The 14,753-nt window shown below is 31.4% G+C and overlaps 1 protein-coding gene across 1 annotated transcript in view; it reads left to right on the forward strand.

Annotated features, from left to right (window-relative positions):
* The first annotated feature begins 1,820 nt into the window (after positions 1-1,820).
* Positions 1,821-14,753, forward strand: part of LOC106470410 (protein SSXT-like) — a 23,126-nt gene continuing 10,193 nt past the window's right edge. Inside the window, exons 1-5 of the mRNA XM_013930966.2 lie at positions 1,821-1,928; positions 2,680-2,761; positions 9,161-9,237; positions 11,675-11,756; positions 12,296-12,605. Coding sequence (XP_013786420.1) covers positions 2,696-2,761; positions 9,161-9,237; positions 11,675-11,756; positions 12,296-12,605 — 535 coding nt within the window. The 5' untranslated portion in view covers positions 1,821-1,928; positions 2,680-2,695. The remainder of the gene's footprint in view (positions 1,929-2,679; positions 2,762-9,160; positions 9,238-11,674; positions 11,757-12,295; positions 12,606-14,753) is intronic.

Below are 14,753 nucleotides of genomic sequence, written 5' to 3' on the forward strand. Positions count from 1 at the left end.
CCAGGAGACAAGGTGTGGTTGTATAATCCCAGGAAGACCAAAAGGAAGTCTCCTAAGTTGTCTTCTCCATGGGAAACCCATATGGCATAGTAAAGCGTCTCTTAGATGTGACTTTCCGAATAAGATGTGGTCGGCGAGGTAAGCCAAAGGTGATGCATGCCAACAGACTTTGGCGTTATCACGGTCCAGGACATTTCAGTTGGGCAGAAGTGAACAATGGAACAAAAGACGCCACTGAAGACGTGTCACCTGGAAAGGCCACTGTCAAAGAAGAAACTCTACTCGGTTTTGAGAAGGAAAACAGTGAAGCCCTTGATGAAGTTACTGCCACTGATGTGACTGTTACCGATCATAGGACAATTTCCGATGGAGCAGATGAACCTCTCGTGAAGCAGAAGCCAACGAGATAGAGACCAGTACGGAAGAAGATACATTCCGTAAAATTAAGAGACTTTGTTGAATTTTAATTTTGTGTTTGTAGTGTTTGTAAATTCTGTACATTTAATTAAGTTATTATTAATTATCTATTGGTTTAATGTAAGTGGCTATTGTTACGAACAATACTAAAGAAGGGGCAGTGTTACGACAGCAGAAGTCACGCGACACTAGTAACACGTGATGAGTATGTAGAAGATTCACGAAGAGACGAGATGTACGCTTTTATAGTATATATATTGTTGCGTCAGCGAGGTCACGTGACTAGTATCACGCCACCCGTTTTCTAGAAATATCCTGTTCCTTCAAGAATGCCCTAGCATTTACTAAATATGTGTTAGTCTTGTATATATATAAGACGTTGACAACGTGACGGGACAACAGTGTAGTGAGTAAGTGAACTGCAGTCAGAGAGTGTGTAATTGAACTCGAGCACGTGAGACGTTCGTTGAGAATTATAGCGCGACTGTTGAAATTAAGTGTATCGTAAAGTTGTATTCGGAAATAAACCAGTTTTATTTAAGAAAGGACTTGTGTCGCTAAAGTTTAGTCGGAAAGAATTTACGGAAAATTAACTAACGACTGGAGGCGTAACAATATATAAGACCGGCAAGAAGTGACGAGATAGATAACTGCAGACAGGCAGATATAGAGACAGACAATTGAGTCAATTACCGTAAGTAAAATGCGTGAATCGTTGTGAATTATAGTGTGTGTTAAAGTTAAAGTGACTGTGGAAATTAAATGTGTTGCAAAGTTGTATTGAGAAAGAATAAACTAGTTTTATTTAAGAAAGGACTTGTATCGCTAAAGTTTCACCCGAAAGAAATTATACGGGAAATTAACAAACGATCAGAGACGTAACAGTATTATTTTCTGACCTCAAGTTAGCAGGTCCTATCTAATTTCTGTGGGAAAGCAATTCAGCGGAAAATGCCACAAGTAATTATATTTGCTTTCCTGTTTGTTGAAAAAGAATGGGAGTCGGGATATTCTTGATAGGCCAAAATGACTTTTGATGTTCATGATTTATTATTATTATAAGAACAAACAAGGTCTAGTACCATCGGCTAAACAGTTAGCTTGAGGTCTTATAACACTAAAATTCATAGTTTAATTCCCTTTGGGGGCATTTGTGTAGTTTCGTGCTTAATGTCAAACAAAAGCAAATTAAAATAATTTGGGAGCCAGACCATAAAATCCTAAAAGCCTTTTGAATAAGTGTTTCAGTATCACGGAATACGTGTGTCAAATCAGAAGATCTTATATCCTTAATAAGGAGTGTCTGGAATAATCAGACTCGATATATATATATATATATATATATATTTAAAATAATACCACGTTATCAACTCAACTTTAAGATCATTATTTTGCTTATGTAGATGCCGCTTTGTGTAGCTTAGTATGACAATAGCGACACATTTTTTAACGGAAGGCATTTTTATTGAAGTTCTGTTTAGCTTGTATTGCGTTGTAGTATAATTTATCAAGTAAGTTAATTTTCAAGTAGTACAACTCGATTTATATTCTCGTTTTAGTAAAATTTAGAAATCACATTCTAGATCTTGTTATTATGTATTTCAATTTATTTAATTTACCTGAACTTAAAGAAATTTATATAAAAAAATCTAATTTAAGATAAGCCTAACAGTAACATACAATTTAGAAGTTAAACTTAAAATAGCGATTTACTAATGTCAAGACACTGATAGTGATGTACTTAAATGTGTTAATATTACCACATTACCAGTATCGTTTACAAGTTATAGATACTAAATCGTGCTTTGTTTATTTATGTACATTGAATATCACTAGCCTGATGTTAAACTTGAAGTTATTTCTTCAGTGGGGAAAATATGTACTTGTTTAGAAATATAATTGCACTTTTTAGAAGAAATTTTCATAAGAACTTATAGTTACTTATAGAAGTACATTTATTTTAAAAACTGATTTCACAAAATTAAAGTATTCAGTTAAATAGGTGTATAAGTAAGTTTTGTGTTATAATTTGTTACATTAGGAATAAACAGAAATGATGGTTTTTCTTCATCTGTTGTTAAAACAAGTAACAAATAGTAGTAGTACTAGTAGTTTATGATCTCAAGATTTACATGCTTTGATCTTTACACCTATTGTCAAAACAGAGCATTGATGTAAACAGTAAAGGCAAGAGACACCAGGCATGATTTTGATGCTGTTGAAAGGTTATATATAACTTTTATCCCATGTTGATTTTTATAGCAAAATCTGAAACAAAATGTCTGTTGCCTTTGTGCCACACCAGAAGGGTAGACCACCACCCAATCCTGCAACCATTCAGAAGGTTTGTAGTATAATTAAAAGTGGTCAAGTTTATAGTATCTGTTTTAAATTGTACAAATTAAAGTAAATTGCTAATTTATTGAAATTATGTTTTAGTTGTTATTAAGTAATCATTTGAGTTTAATGAACTTTAAAATCTAATTAGTATCAGTAGTGAATTTTGCCTAATATACAGACTTAATGTTTAAAATTAGTTATATAATTTGTACATTTTATTTTTCAGTTAAAAGAAACCAATAAAAATGTTAAGAATTTATTTCCAAAGTTGTTTTGTTTACAAATGATCTCTGGCAATAAATCATGTTATACATTGGTTAGGAGATGAGAAGTAATAACTGTACTTGTCATACTCATAAGACATTAGTATTATACCTATTACTTATTTTTTTAAATAGAATAATATTAGAAGATTATTTATTGATAGTATTAACTGCAGTAAGGTTTAGCCCTCACTGAACTAAAGCAAAAAACATACACAAGTTACAGTGTTAATTTATGTCTTTATCGAATATAGGCCGTACTCAATAAAGGCTTAACTAATTTTAGGACTAAAACAAGTGGCCTTATACATTTCAATGTCTGCAATTAGAATTCTTTTGTATTACTCTAGAAATCCTGTATTTAAATAAGTACTGTTGCAATAAAGATACTAATTTGGCTGCAAATGTTTTGTGGGTCTCTGCTAGTAAATTATCAGGCTTCACCAGCTTGGAAAAGGCATTCATGCCATAAAAATTTTTGTAGTAATGAATGTAGGTTCTTTTTTTAAATATTGAAATATTATCAGCTTCATGGGAGAAAAACTAATGTATATAATTATATTAAAACATTTTTTTTAATGTTATGTATGATTATACCAAGGAATGATAAGCCATTAATTTTGATAAAATATAATAGTACTATTAAACTAGGTATTTGAAGGAAATGGTAGCTGTTTTTTCACAGTGATAATTCATAATTTTTAATCATAATGCATTTGTTGATATTGTTTTCTCCTTTGATGTAAGTACTTGAATTTTAATAAATTATGATAAAAGTTTTAGGATTAGTAGTTGTAGTAGAACACTACTTACAGATGTAATAGGCCAAAAGGTCTTGATGTTCCATAATTTATGTGTATGAGATATTAAATTTTAGGCTTGGGCTCATGTTTGTGCTCCTTCTCGCTTGATATTTTGATTGCACTCTTCAAAATAATGAATATACTAATTTAAATTTATATAGGAATCAAAGCTTTGTACATGTTCATGTTATGATAGTATTCTAACCTGACTAGAAATTAAAGTATTTGTTTACTTGCTAAATGAACATTTCAATGCTGTTTCCTTAAATCACATGTGACTTAGTACTTAAACATTACTTTAGCTGAGAGCATGAAACAAGATGGCTGCCATGCTAGTTACATGGATGTGATTGTGATACGTCTATTCAGATTTCTACATTTTTTGGGTGCCTAATGTTGTTAACCTTGTGTTGGTCAATGAAAGCAAATATTTTTTTTATACAACATGTTTAAAGCTTTTTGTTTAATAGGATAGTGAATATAAAAACAGATGTAGCAGCACACATCCCTTACACCTTTGTCCTAATAAAAAGCTTAAAAAATTACCACTCAATGAGTGGTGTATGTTCATTTTGACCATGTAACATTAATGGTTTATAGGAATCTGTCTGAAATTGTAGTCCTGAGGTCTAGTAATAAGTGTAACTCCTCATGTCATCAATCTTCTAGAAAAGGTCAGTAGAGCAATTCTTTGATCTCCTGTGATCTTCAGGTATCTGAAACTTATGTTTATATATATATATGAACTTCCAAGGATAAATTACTTCAAACATGGAGTAAGTCTGATCAGATGGGGATGAAAGTAGACAAATGCCAAACTTAAAACCAAACAGCTTACAGATTCAGATTGCTAAGATGGAAGGCTTTGAGACTAATAAAAGTACTACAGAAATGGTTAAAAGTGAAATTAGGTGATTGAAAAGGGAATAAGAGGAGTGGTTGGCAAAATGTGTTAACACTAACAATAAAGACTTTTGGATGTTAGAATTTTGAAGATGTGTACAAAACAAGAGGAGTTAAAAAATGAGTTGTTACTAATGAAATATACAGCAGTTGAAAGAGAATTTAATCCAACTATTGTAGAGAGAGCAGTTAAGAAATTTGCTAGTGTGCTAATAACAGATTAAGGTATTACCTTAAAACTGAGTTATGATGAAATTAAAATAGAATGTTTAGTGTTTCATGTTTAACTTCTTGTCTATTCAGAATATTTAAAAACAAATGTTTTACTCTATATTTAAATCAATGTATAAGGTAAAACAAATGTTAGGTAATACAGTAATACTGAAGATAATATACAGTTAATGGAAAAAGCTGGTATTTATAAAATTGAATGTGGAAGTGTTTATATTGGACATATAAAACTTGGTATAAAATATTGTTTTGCAGTAAATAATGATGTGTACAAAAATTAAAGGACTGAAAATTTGGCCAGAGCAGAACATATACAAAAAACACATGATATTATGGTAAAAAAACCAGTAATATTGGCTCAACCAAATGGTATTAAAGCCAATAATATCTGCAAATCTTTAGAATTAATAAGGTTTAAAAAATATTATAAGTTAATAAATAGTCAAAGATCCAGTGAATATCTGTGTAAGAATGTGGTCGGTCTTCCTTTGAGATTTATGCAGAAATGTAAGCTTATACACAGAACTCATAACCTAGCTAAGAAGGAATAAATATGACACTTGTGTCTTGCAAGTTCACTCCTGAAGATGATGTGGTAAATATTGAAACATGTTGAGGCCATAGATTGGCCTGAATTATAGGAATGTTTTTAATTGAGTATTGATTTCAATGTTGTGTATTATTTTAGTAGACCTTTAAGCATGTTAACTGTGTCATTTTGGTTGACCTGTAACAATGAAATTAAATATGCTGTAACTTAATGTATAAAGTATATCTTCTAGAAATTTGGCAAGCTTCTAGTAAATATTACATGCCAGTTGTACATAAATTTAAATGTTGTGATAAAGTATGTTTTAATAAAGATTTGTCTACGAATTTATAAGACCTTTACTGAGTCAGTGTAAGTGAAAGGTGATTTTTATGTTAAAAATAAAAATACTTGTTTTCATCTTAAAATATTTGTATTTCACTTGCATAACCTCTAGAGCCTTCTAAGTGAATATCATAAGTTTTTTTCAGTAAAACTTTATATCTTACCTCATATTTTCTCTACTCTAACATTAAATGTATTGAAATCATCAATGAAAAATTGAAAAATACAAAATAAAATCAACAAAACTTTTTTAGAATGACTACAGATAGTAGCAGACAATTGCAATTATTTATGAAAACCACCTTAACTATCAGTCCTTTTCACATCTGGTTGCTCTGAATGTTATCACTTTACAATTCCTTTTAGGCCCTATCAAATATGACATTCAGTGCCCCCGGGGTACTTAGTGCAAACATCCATTCAGGTTAAAATTATATACTGGTCTCATGATAATTTTTGTACTTAACTATCAGTCCTTTTCACATCTGGTTGCTCTGAATGTTATCACTTTACAATTCCTTTTAGGCCCTATCAAATATGACATTCAGTGCCCCCGGGGTACTTAGTGCAAACATTCATTCAGGTTAAAATTATATACTGGTCTCATGATAATTTTTGTACTTAATTTGTTTTCCTTTATTTTTTTATGTAACCTAATGAACTTTTACATTTTAATTAAAAAATATAAAGAATATATACACACGCACATGAAAAATAAGGAATATTGGTCTTTATTAGTATTGCAGCCTATTTCTGTAATTTGTGTTCGAGAGCATACTTTGTTAGCACTAGTTTTTTCATACTATATTAGTTCTCCACAAAATCATTAATGTTTCTTTCAGATATGCATTTTAGAACAAAAAAATGTAGCAAGCACTACATTAAGCTATTAATAGGTTAAACAATTTTGTTTGCTGCTTGGAGCAGAAAAATGTGATCACAAAAAATTAAACTGAGGCAATTAAGACTGTATTTGTATTTGCTTATTATCAGATTGGCAAAAAGTTTTGTTGAAACTGATATTTTCTTAATTTGGCTTCTTGAACCTAGGGAAAAGCTGTAATTTCACAAAATATTTTAGTGAGATTGTTTTGAACTAAGCTTTTATAGTTAGATTCTTGTATTGTTGGCTACAGAGTTCTAGAATTGATGTGATGTAATGAGAATGGAAAATTTCTAAAAGTTTAGTTTATGGTTATATTCATTAGTTTTATTAATTTTATTCTCAAATAACTGATATTTCAAAATATAAGAGTCCAGGATAGGCTTTTTTAATTCCTCAGAATTCTTGAAAATCATTTTCAAGTGGGGATTTTGTCCCCCAGATGCCCTATGGGCATTTCCCTGAACTGGCAATGGAATCTAGGCAGGCATCTTAACCACCCACCATTTAAACCTTTTCAATCTTCACTTGGTCCTCTTCTATCAGAAGTTAGGGAGAACCCTACATATATTTAGCCAGATATGTATATCATGGCTATAAATAGACAAGTATGGCTAAAAGTTTAATTACAAAAAAATTATGTTGGGCTGGCCCTGCTTACAGGTGATTGATTATATCAAGTTAATCACCCTGCTCTACTAGTCATTGGTTCCTTCTGTTAGGTGCTGGTGAGACCTCATCTGGAATGTTATGTTCAGTGTAATTTAATAGTGTGATTTGTCTATGGAGTATTTTGTGGTCTTGTAGAGGCTGCAATATTGAAGGAGTTTAAACAGGTATAAGATAAGTAGCTTAAGGATCAGAGTTAGATATCGGAAAGGGGATTTCTATCTGTAGCTTGAAGAATGGCAGTAGTAGAAAAATGGAATAGCCTAGAAAGGTCATATGTTCCCCCATTATACCCTAGAAATGAAGTTTTTTGTATGCCAGTTTTCCATCAAGTTATAAGAACAGTTAACCTAAGTACAAGAACTTGTTCATGTGAGTATCTTGTTAAAAAGTTAAACATATAGAAAAGTAATTATTAAACTCTTCCCTAAATGTTCTGTAATTATGAAGGAAAGACTTCAAGAGAAGCTTCAAGCCATAGATGATGCCAGTTGCTATTCTTATTGAATAGCAGAGTACATTTTGAACTTGATGAAACTGATGGAATGTATGGGAAAATGTTGGAAATATTATTATCAGTAAGATGTTGAAACATGTAGAGTGTATGGGAAATGTTATCATCAGTAAGACGTCGAAACATGTAGAGTGTATGGGAAATGTTATCATCAGTAAGACATCAAAACATGTAGAGTGTATGGGAAATGTTATCATCAGTAAGACATTGAAACATGTAGAGTGTATGGGAAATGTTATCATCAGTAAGATGTCGAAACATGTAGAGTGTATGGGAAATGTTATCATCAGTAAGATGTCGAAACATGTAGAGTGTATGGGAAATGTTATCATCAGTAAGACATCGAAACATGTAGAGTGTGTGGGAAATATTATTATCAGTAAGACATCGAAACATGTAGAGTGTATGGGAAATGTTATCATCAGTAAGATGTCGAAACATGTAGAGTGTATGGGAAATGTTATCATCAGTAAGACATCGAAACATGTAGAGTGTATGGGAAATGTTATCATCAGTAAGACATCGAAACATGTAGAGTGTATGGGAAATGTTATCATCAGTAAGACATCAAAACATGTAGAGTGTATGGGAAATGTTATCATCAGTAAGATGTTGAAACGTGATCAATTTTGCTTGTATATAGTAACAATACTATAACTTTTAATACAGTATATGAATCTTCACAAAATTTAGCAGGCTTTTAGTAAACATTAGAAGTCGTATTTTTACTAAAGATTTGTCCGTGAATACATTGAGTCTTTTTTGGACCAGTCTGAGTGCAAAGTGATTTTCATATTAAGATTAAAAATAATTTTCTTCATCTCAAACCATGTCTAACTACTATTTATAAGTTGTAAATCACTTGGCATGACAAGTTTGATGCTTTAGTTGTTTTGTACATATAAGTTCATATTAGAAGTGACAGAACTGTCTGCAGCTTTTTTTAATCAAATAATTGTTACTTTACAGATAATTGATGTAATTTTTTAATGTTAAGTATTTCCCCTCCAGGCTGGTTACCCAGTTAAAATAGATTTCCACCAATACTTAAAATTTAAATTTACTGGCACTTGCAAGAAGTTATGTTTTTGTAAAGATTTGCTTTTTCTGCACAGGGCTAATGTCTTCAAAATACTACTTGTGTAGTACATTGATTTCATTTTTAATCATTTTGTAACAGAAATTATAACAAACTGGATAATTTGATAATAGCTTCTAACTTATATTTATGATTAATATATTTCTATTCCTTATTTTTCCTAGATGCTAGATGAAAACAGTCAGTTGATTCAAGCTATTGTGGACTATCAGAATAAGGGAAAAGCTTCAGAATGTCTTCAGTAAGTAGTATACAGCAACTAAATACAACAATTGAAGGTAATTTAGTACCTAAAGTTATTTATGGTGAAAACATTCCATTTCAGTTGGATGGATATGGAGAGACATTATTTAGTTGCATCATTTGTATATATAGAGACCTTATTCACTCGAATTGTATAAATATGAAGAGACCTTATTCACATGTGTGATAGATATGAAGATTTTATTCACATGAGTTGGATGGACATGAAGAGACCTTATTACTTGCATTGTATAGATAAGAAAAGACATTATTCTCTTGTTGGATGGATTTGAAGAGACCTTATTCCCTTGAATTGGATGGATATAGAGACATTACTCTCTTGTTGGGTGGATATGAAGATACCTTATTTACTTGGGTTGCATGGATATATAGAGATGTTATTTACTTGAGTTGGATGGATATGAAGAGACCTTATTCCCTTGAATTAGAGACATTAACTCTCTTGTTGGGTGGATATATATAGAGATGTTATTTACTTGAGTTGGATGGATATGAAGAGACCTTATTCCCTTGAATTGGATGGATATAGAGACATTACTCTCTTGTTGGGAGGATATGAAGATACCTTATTTACTTGGGTTGCATGGATATATAGAGATGTTATTTACTTGAGTTGGATGGATATGAAGAGACCTTATTCCCTTGAATTGGATGGATATAGATACATTACTCTCTTGTTGGGTGGATATATAGAGATGTTATTTACTTGAGTTGGATGGATATGAAGAGACCTTATTCATTTGAGTTGTATAGATATAAATAATTCTGTTTCTTGTTGTTTAATGGAAATCTTGGAATAACAGAATAAATAATTTGGTTTTGATTGCATATATGCAAACATTCTGTTGAATTGATTATATTGGAAAAGGTACATAATGTTCTTTAATCCATTCATTAAAATGATAAATTTTGAGAATAAGTTTGTTTGTATGTTCTCATGTTGACGGATCTGTTCAGTTTTGATTGTTTTATTTTTTGAAGATTTACCTATACTGATAAAATGCAGAATTCATTGAAATACTTAACATCAAAGTACGAGTTAGAAGATGGTTGGGAAAAGTAATTAATAAAAATCAGAAAACGTTACATATGTATATATGCAAATAAGAGTTTTAACAGATGAGCTTATTAAAATATCTTTAAGAATTAATGAAGTTTATTTTTTTATTTATTAAAGGTTAAATAAAATTTGTTAATCACTTAAAGCAGGCCTCAATAAATATTTTCAGATCTAAGAGCCAGCCCAAAAACTCAGGAGCTAGGTGTGTCTAACCTAACGTCACTACTGTTTGTACCTGGAAATGGGGCCTACTGTATATTTATTTACTTTCACAGCAATGAGAGTATGCTAACGAACACATGATATCAATAACCACTTGATAGTATTGCCTGAACTAACTGCCTTTGGTCCAGTCTGTCAAAACACACGCACTGATTGGTTGAATTGAGAGAAAGAAGAAAAACAAAAGGCACAAAATTAGTAACGTGTTGTGCAACCACAGTGCTTCATTCCTGAAAAAACATGAAGTGCTGAATCCACCATTAAAATCATAGAAACAAAGCTCGATTTAGGACTCAAAGAATGCAAAAAAATAGTTTCAGACTTCCAAGAGTCCGGAGCTGTTCTAGATTTGAGTTCTATTTAGCACAATCATATGCATGAAAAAAATGGGAGAAAATAGTAGGTGCCACAATAATGTTTAGTCACCATGGTGACTTAGAGTCCAAGATTTGTTGAGGCCTAATTTAAAGATGTTGTTTTTGTGTTTCAAGTCACTAGCACATCCGTTATATTTAAACATTTGTTTTTGTAAGTTTCTTCTGGTCACTGTCATTACTTTCTGCTTGTCTAAAAGTTGTTCATTTTATGAAATGTCTATCATGAAAAGAGTTACTGTGGAAAAGTATTTACAATTTGAGTTATAATTTTGCCACACACAAGTTTTGGTAACATTTATACTTTAAAATGTTAAATTCTTTCTCTGGTACATATACAAAGTATGAGGAACCATTATGACTAGGCAGTAAGCTTTAGAAATCTTGTATCAGTTTTTACTTTTACCTTAATGTCATTACATCAGTTTTTCTTTCTAAAGTAATATGAAACTTGTAAATTGGGTGAACAAAGTTTTTTTTGTTAACTAATATGTGTGTAAACATTTCTTTATAATGAATTTACTGTTTTCTCATTTGCATAACTTGCATATTAGTAAAAAAAAAATCAATGTATAGTTTTGTAATACTTAAGTAAACTTCATATAGATATTAGATGTGAAATACAGTATATTAGTTTTCACATGAAAAATAAGTTGGCTGGTTTGCCAAACAATTTCATAACCATGAATCAATCTTGCTTTTTTTTATGTTGCTGAATGTTACTTGATTAGTTGCTGATGTTATTACAACTCTTACAGGTACCAACAAATTCTGCACAGAAATCTGGTATATCTTGCTTCAGTAGCTGATGCTGGCCCAAATATTCAAGCACACCTTCCTGTGAGTTCGGTTACGATTCATATGAATGATAATTTATTTTGACAGCATTATTTATGTAGATGTGACTTACTAGAAAGTACTTTTAAAAGGAAAAAATTAGATCACTAAATTATATCTAGGGATTAACTATCTTAACCATGAATGTTTGCCAAAGTTTTTTTACCTCATACCTGAAATAAGCCAACTTATAGAAATGAGCATGGTCATATATATATACTATGTATTATAAATGATAAACAACAAAAAAATTTACCTAGTAGATCATATTCAAAATATTCAAGCCATGTTTTAATAATTTCATTTTGTATAAATACACATATTAAAATACTCACATGAGTGTTATGAGTCCTTTTTTTGTATAAATATAGAAATATAAAACTAAAATTACATGATCTAATGATTCTTACCGATAAAATAATACTAACAGTGATTGGCAAGTGCATCTACAATTAATCCTATGTTTTTAATCAATATTTCTTACTACTGTTTAATATTGTGTATGGAGGATTTTCAAATTGTAATTATTCTTTGATTTTAAGCCTCCTCAAAGTTTTGCTCCATCTCCATCAAACCCAGGCCATATGCAGAGTCCAAATCCTCAAGGTTCTGGACACATGCAAGGTCCAAACCCTCAAGGACCTGGGCTTATGCAAAACCCCAATGCTCAAGGACCGGGACTAATGCAGAGTCCCAATCCCCAAGGGCCTGGGCATATGCAGAACCCCAACCTCCAAGGACCTGTTCCAAACTCACAAGGCCCTAACCACATGCAGAGTCCAGGACCTCAGAGTGCTGGTCAGGGCTCTGTACAAGGAGAAGGATCTAACCCACCAAATTCAATGATGCAAGGTAATTTTGTGGTTGTATGTTATGAAAACATGAAGAATAAAAGTTTGCTGTTCCAAAGCAAAACATGAAAATTAATGTAAATGCATTCTTAATTTTAATTCTTTTCTGTTGAAATTAGAAGGTGCTTTGTAACAGTAGGTTTAATTTCTTTTTGGTCTTAGCCTTGGAAGATATAAATATTTTGAAAAACTATCAGGAGTGTACTTGTTAACTTGTGTCTGTACATATGCATTTTGTTACCACTCATGCAACTCACAAAAGTGCATTTCCAGTAAGTAAGCCAATTGACACATACCATATTTGTCATAAAATATAAATAACTAAAATTTTATTTTTTTTAAATTCATTTAGGTGTGTTGAACAACGTTTTTATCGATAATACATACTATGATGTATATTCAATGTCTGTGATCAAAAAAGAAAAAACACCTCAAATTATAATTGTAAAATTGACTTCTTCATTGTTCATTCAAATTTTTTTTGGTATCTGTGTTCCAAATAGCATGTTTTACAGTTGACATGATACTCAATCTTTTACTTTTTTATACTAGGTGAATGATATTAGTATACGGTATTCTCAGTATTACCGTACAAAGTTCTAAGATACAACTAAAATATTACACTAGGTTTCGTAAGTACTATGCAACCTGATATGCTTCAGCTAGCAACCATCATAGTTACGAATGATGGTTGTTAAGTCTGGGGATGATGAATGTTTGCCAATTTGGTGCCAGTCTGGTGATTTATGTGAAATCCTGCTCACAGATGCAAGATTCCTCAAAATTCTAGATCAGTTCTATAACAGTTTTTCAGCAACTTTTGATCTCTGAAGTATAGATCAGACTACAGGTTGTGGTGATGTTTAACAGACTGCTACTGACTGTTGTGAATTGAGTAGTCATAATGTGGCAGAGCTTTGACACAATTCCATACCTCCTTGTCAATGAATTGGTAGATGATGCCCACATGTTTGTAAGGTTTCCTATAGTTATAGAAGCTGAAGTCTACATGAAATAGATGTAAAAAAGAATAAATCTTTTTGGAATAAATCTGTTATATCAAGAAAGAAAACATCTTCCATAAAGTAAAATGAATCATGTTTATCAGAAATTTCATAGAAGCTGCCATGACTGCAATCAGGAGCAATTTAAGTTGACCAAGATTTCTTCCTGTTGTGTGAAAGACATACCTGCTCTCATGGAAAGTTTTCATGACTCTCTAGTAGCTGTAACAGGCAATACATTCGTAAATGGCTTTTAATTAGAATGTATTCCACCAAAGCTAACTTTCATTTACAAAAGTTTCTCAAAGCAAGTCAACAAAATATCCTGAAATGTTGGATTTATATGTTCATAACTTATTCACATGGGATCTTTGTCCACTCCTTAAACTTCTTTATTATTTCACACACATTTAAAACTACTAAGAATAAAAAGAAGCGGAAGATCACTTTTTATCCATATTCATAACTTATCCATACAAATTTCACATACTGTATACACTGTGTTCATATTCCACCTTAACTCATTTTTTATCCATGATTATCAAAGCACTCTGAAAACCTTCAAGTATGAGATCCAAGAAGAATCATATTAGTGACTCTGTGCTCAGTACTCTACTACTTTTGTGTGTGTATAACACAGGTAATACCAGGCTAGTGTAAAAGGGCCACTAATTGTCATGCTGAGTCCAGAAGGAAGCTGGAGAAAACCCCTTAATTGAAATATAGTAAAACTGAATCTTTGCATAGAGACCATTCTGAGGATACCATCTGTTTCAGCTGCTGTCCATCCGGTACTAGTGAACACAGACATTCCTCAGACATTTAGAAAGTCCAAAAGCCAAATTATCTGCTTCTATCTTTTTTTTTCACACGAAAAACCTTTGGACATGCATTTTTTTAGACTAAAATATATCTTAGTTACTAAGCTTGATAAATTATAGTGGAATTCTATGGTATTAATGTAGTAATTTATGATTTTTTTAGTTAGTCAAATGTATATATAAAAACTAAATAAAAATTGTTTCATATCCTCCATATGCAATTTTTTAAAGGCTTAGCAACCTATGTCGAGCAGCAACCAAGTTCAAAGGTCGTAACTAGAAGAGATAATTGTTTGCTTTACTTCTTTAGTTACTGTTCTAGGT

Source organism: Limulus polyphemus, unplaced genomic scaffold (assembly GCF_000517525.1).
Source record: "Limulus polyphemus unplaced genomic scaffold, Limulus_polyphemus-2.1.2 Scaffold3986, whole genome shotgun sequence".
Classification (NCBI taxonomy): domain Eukaryota; kingdom Metazoa; phylum Arthropoda; class Merostomata; order Xiphosura; family Limulidae; genus Limulus; species Limulus polyphemus.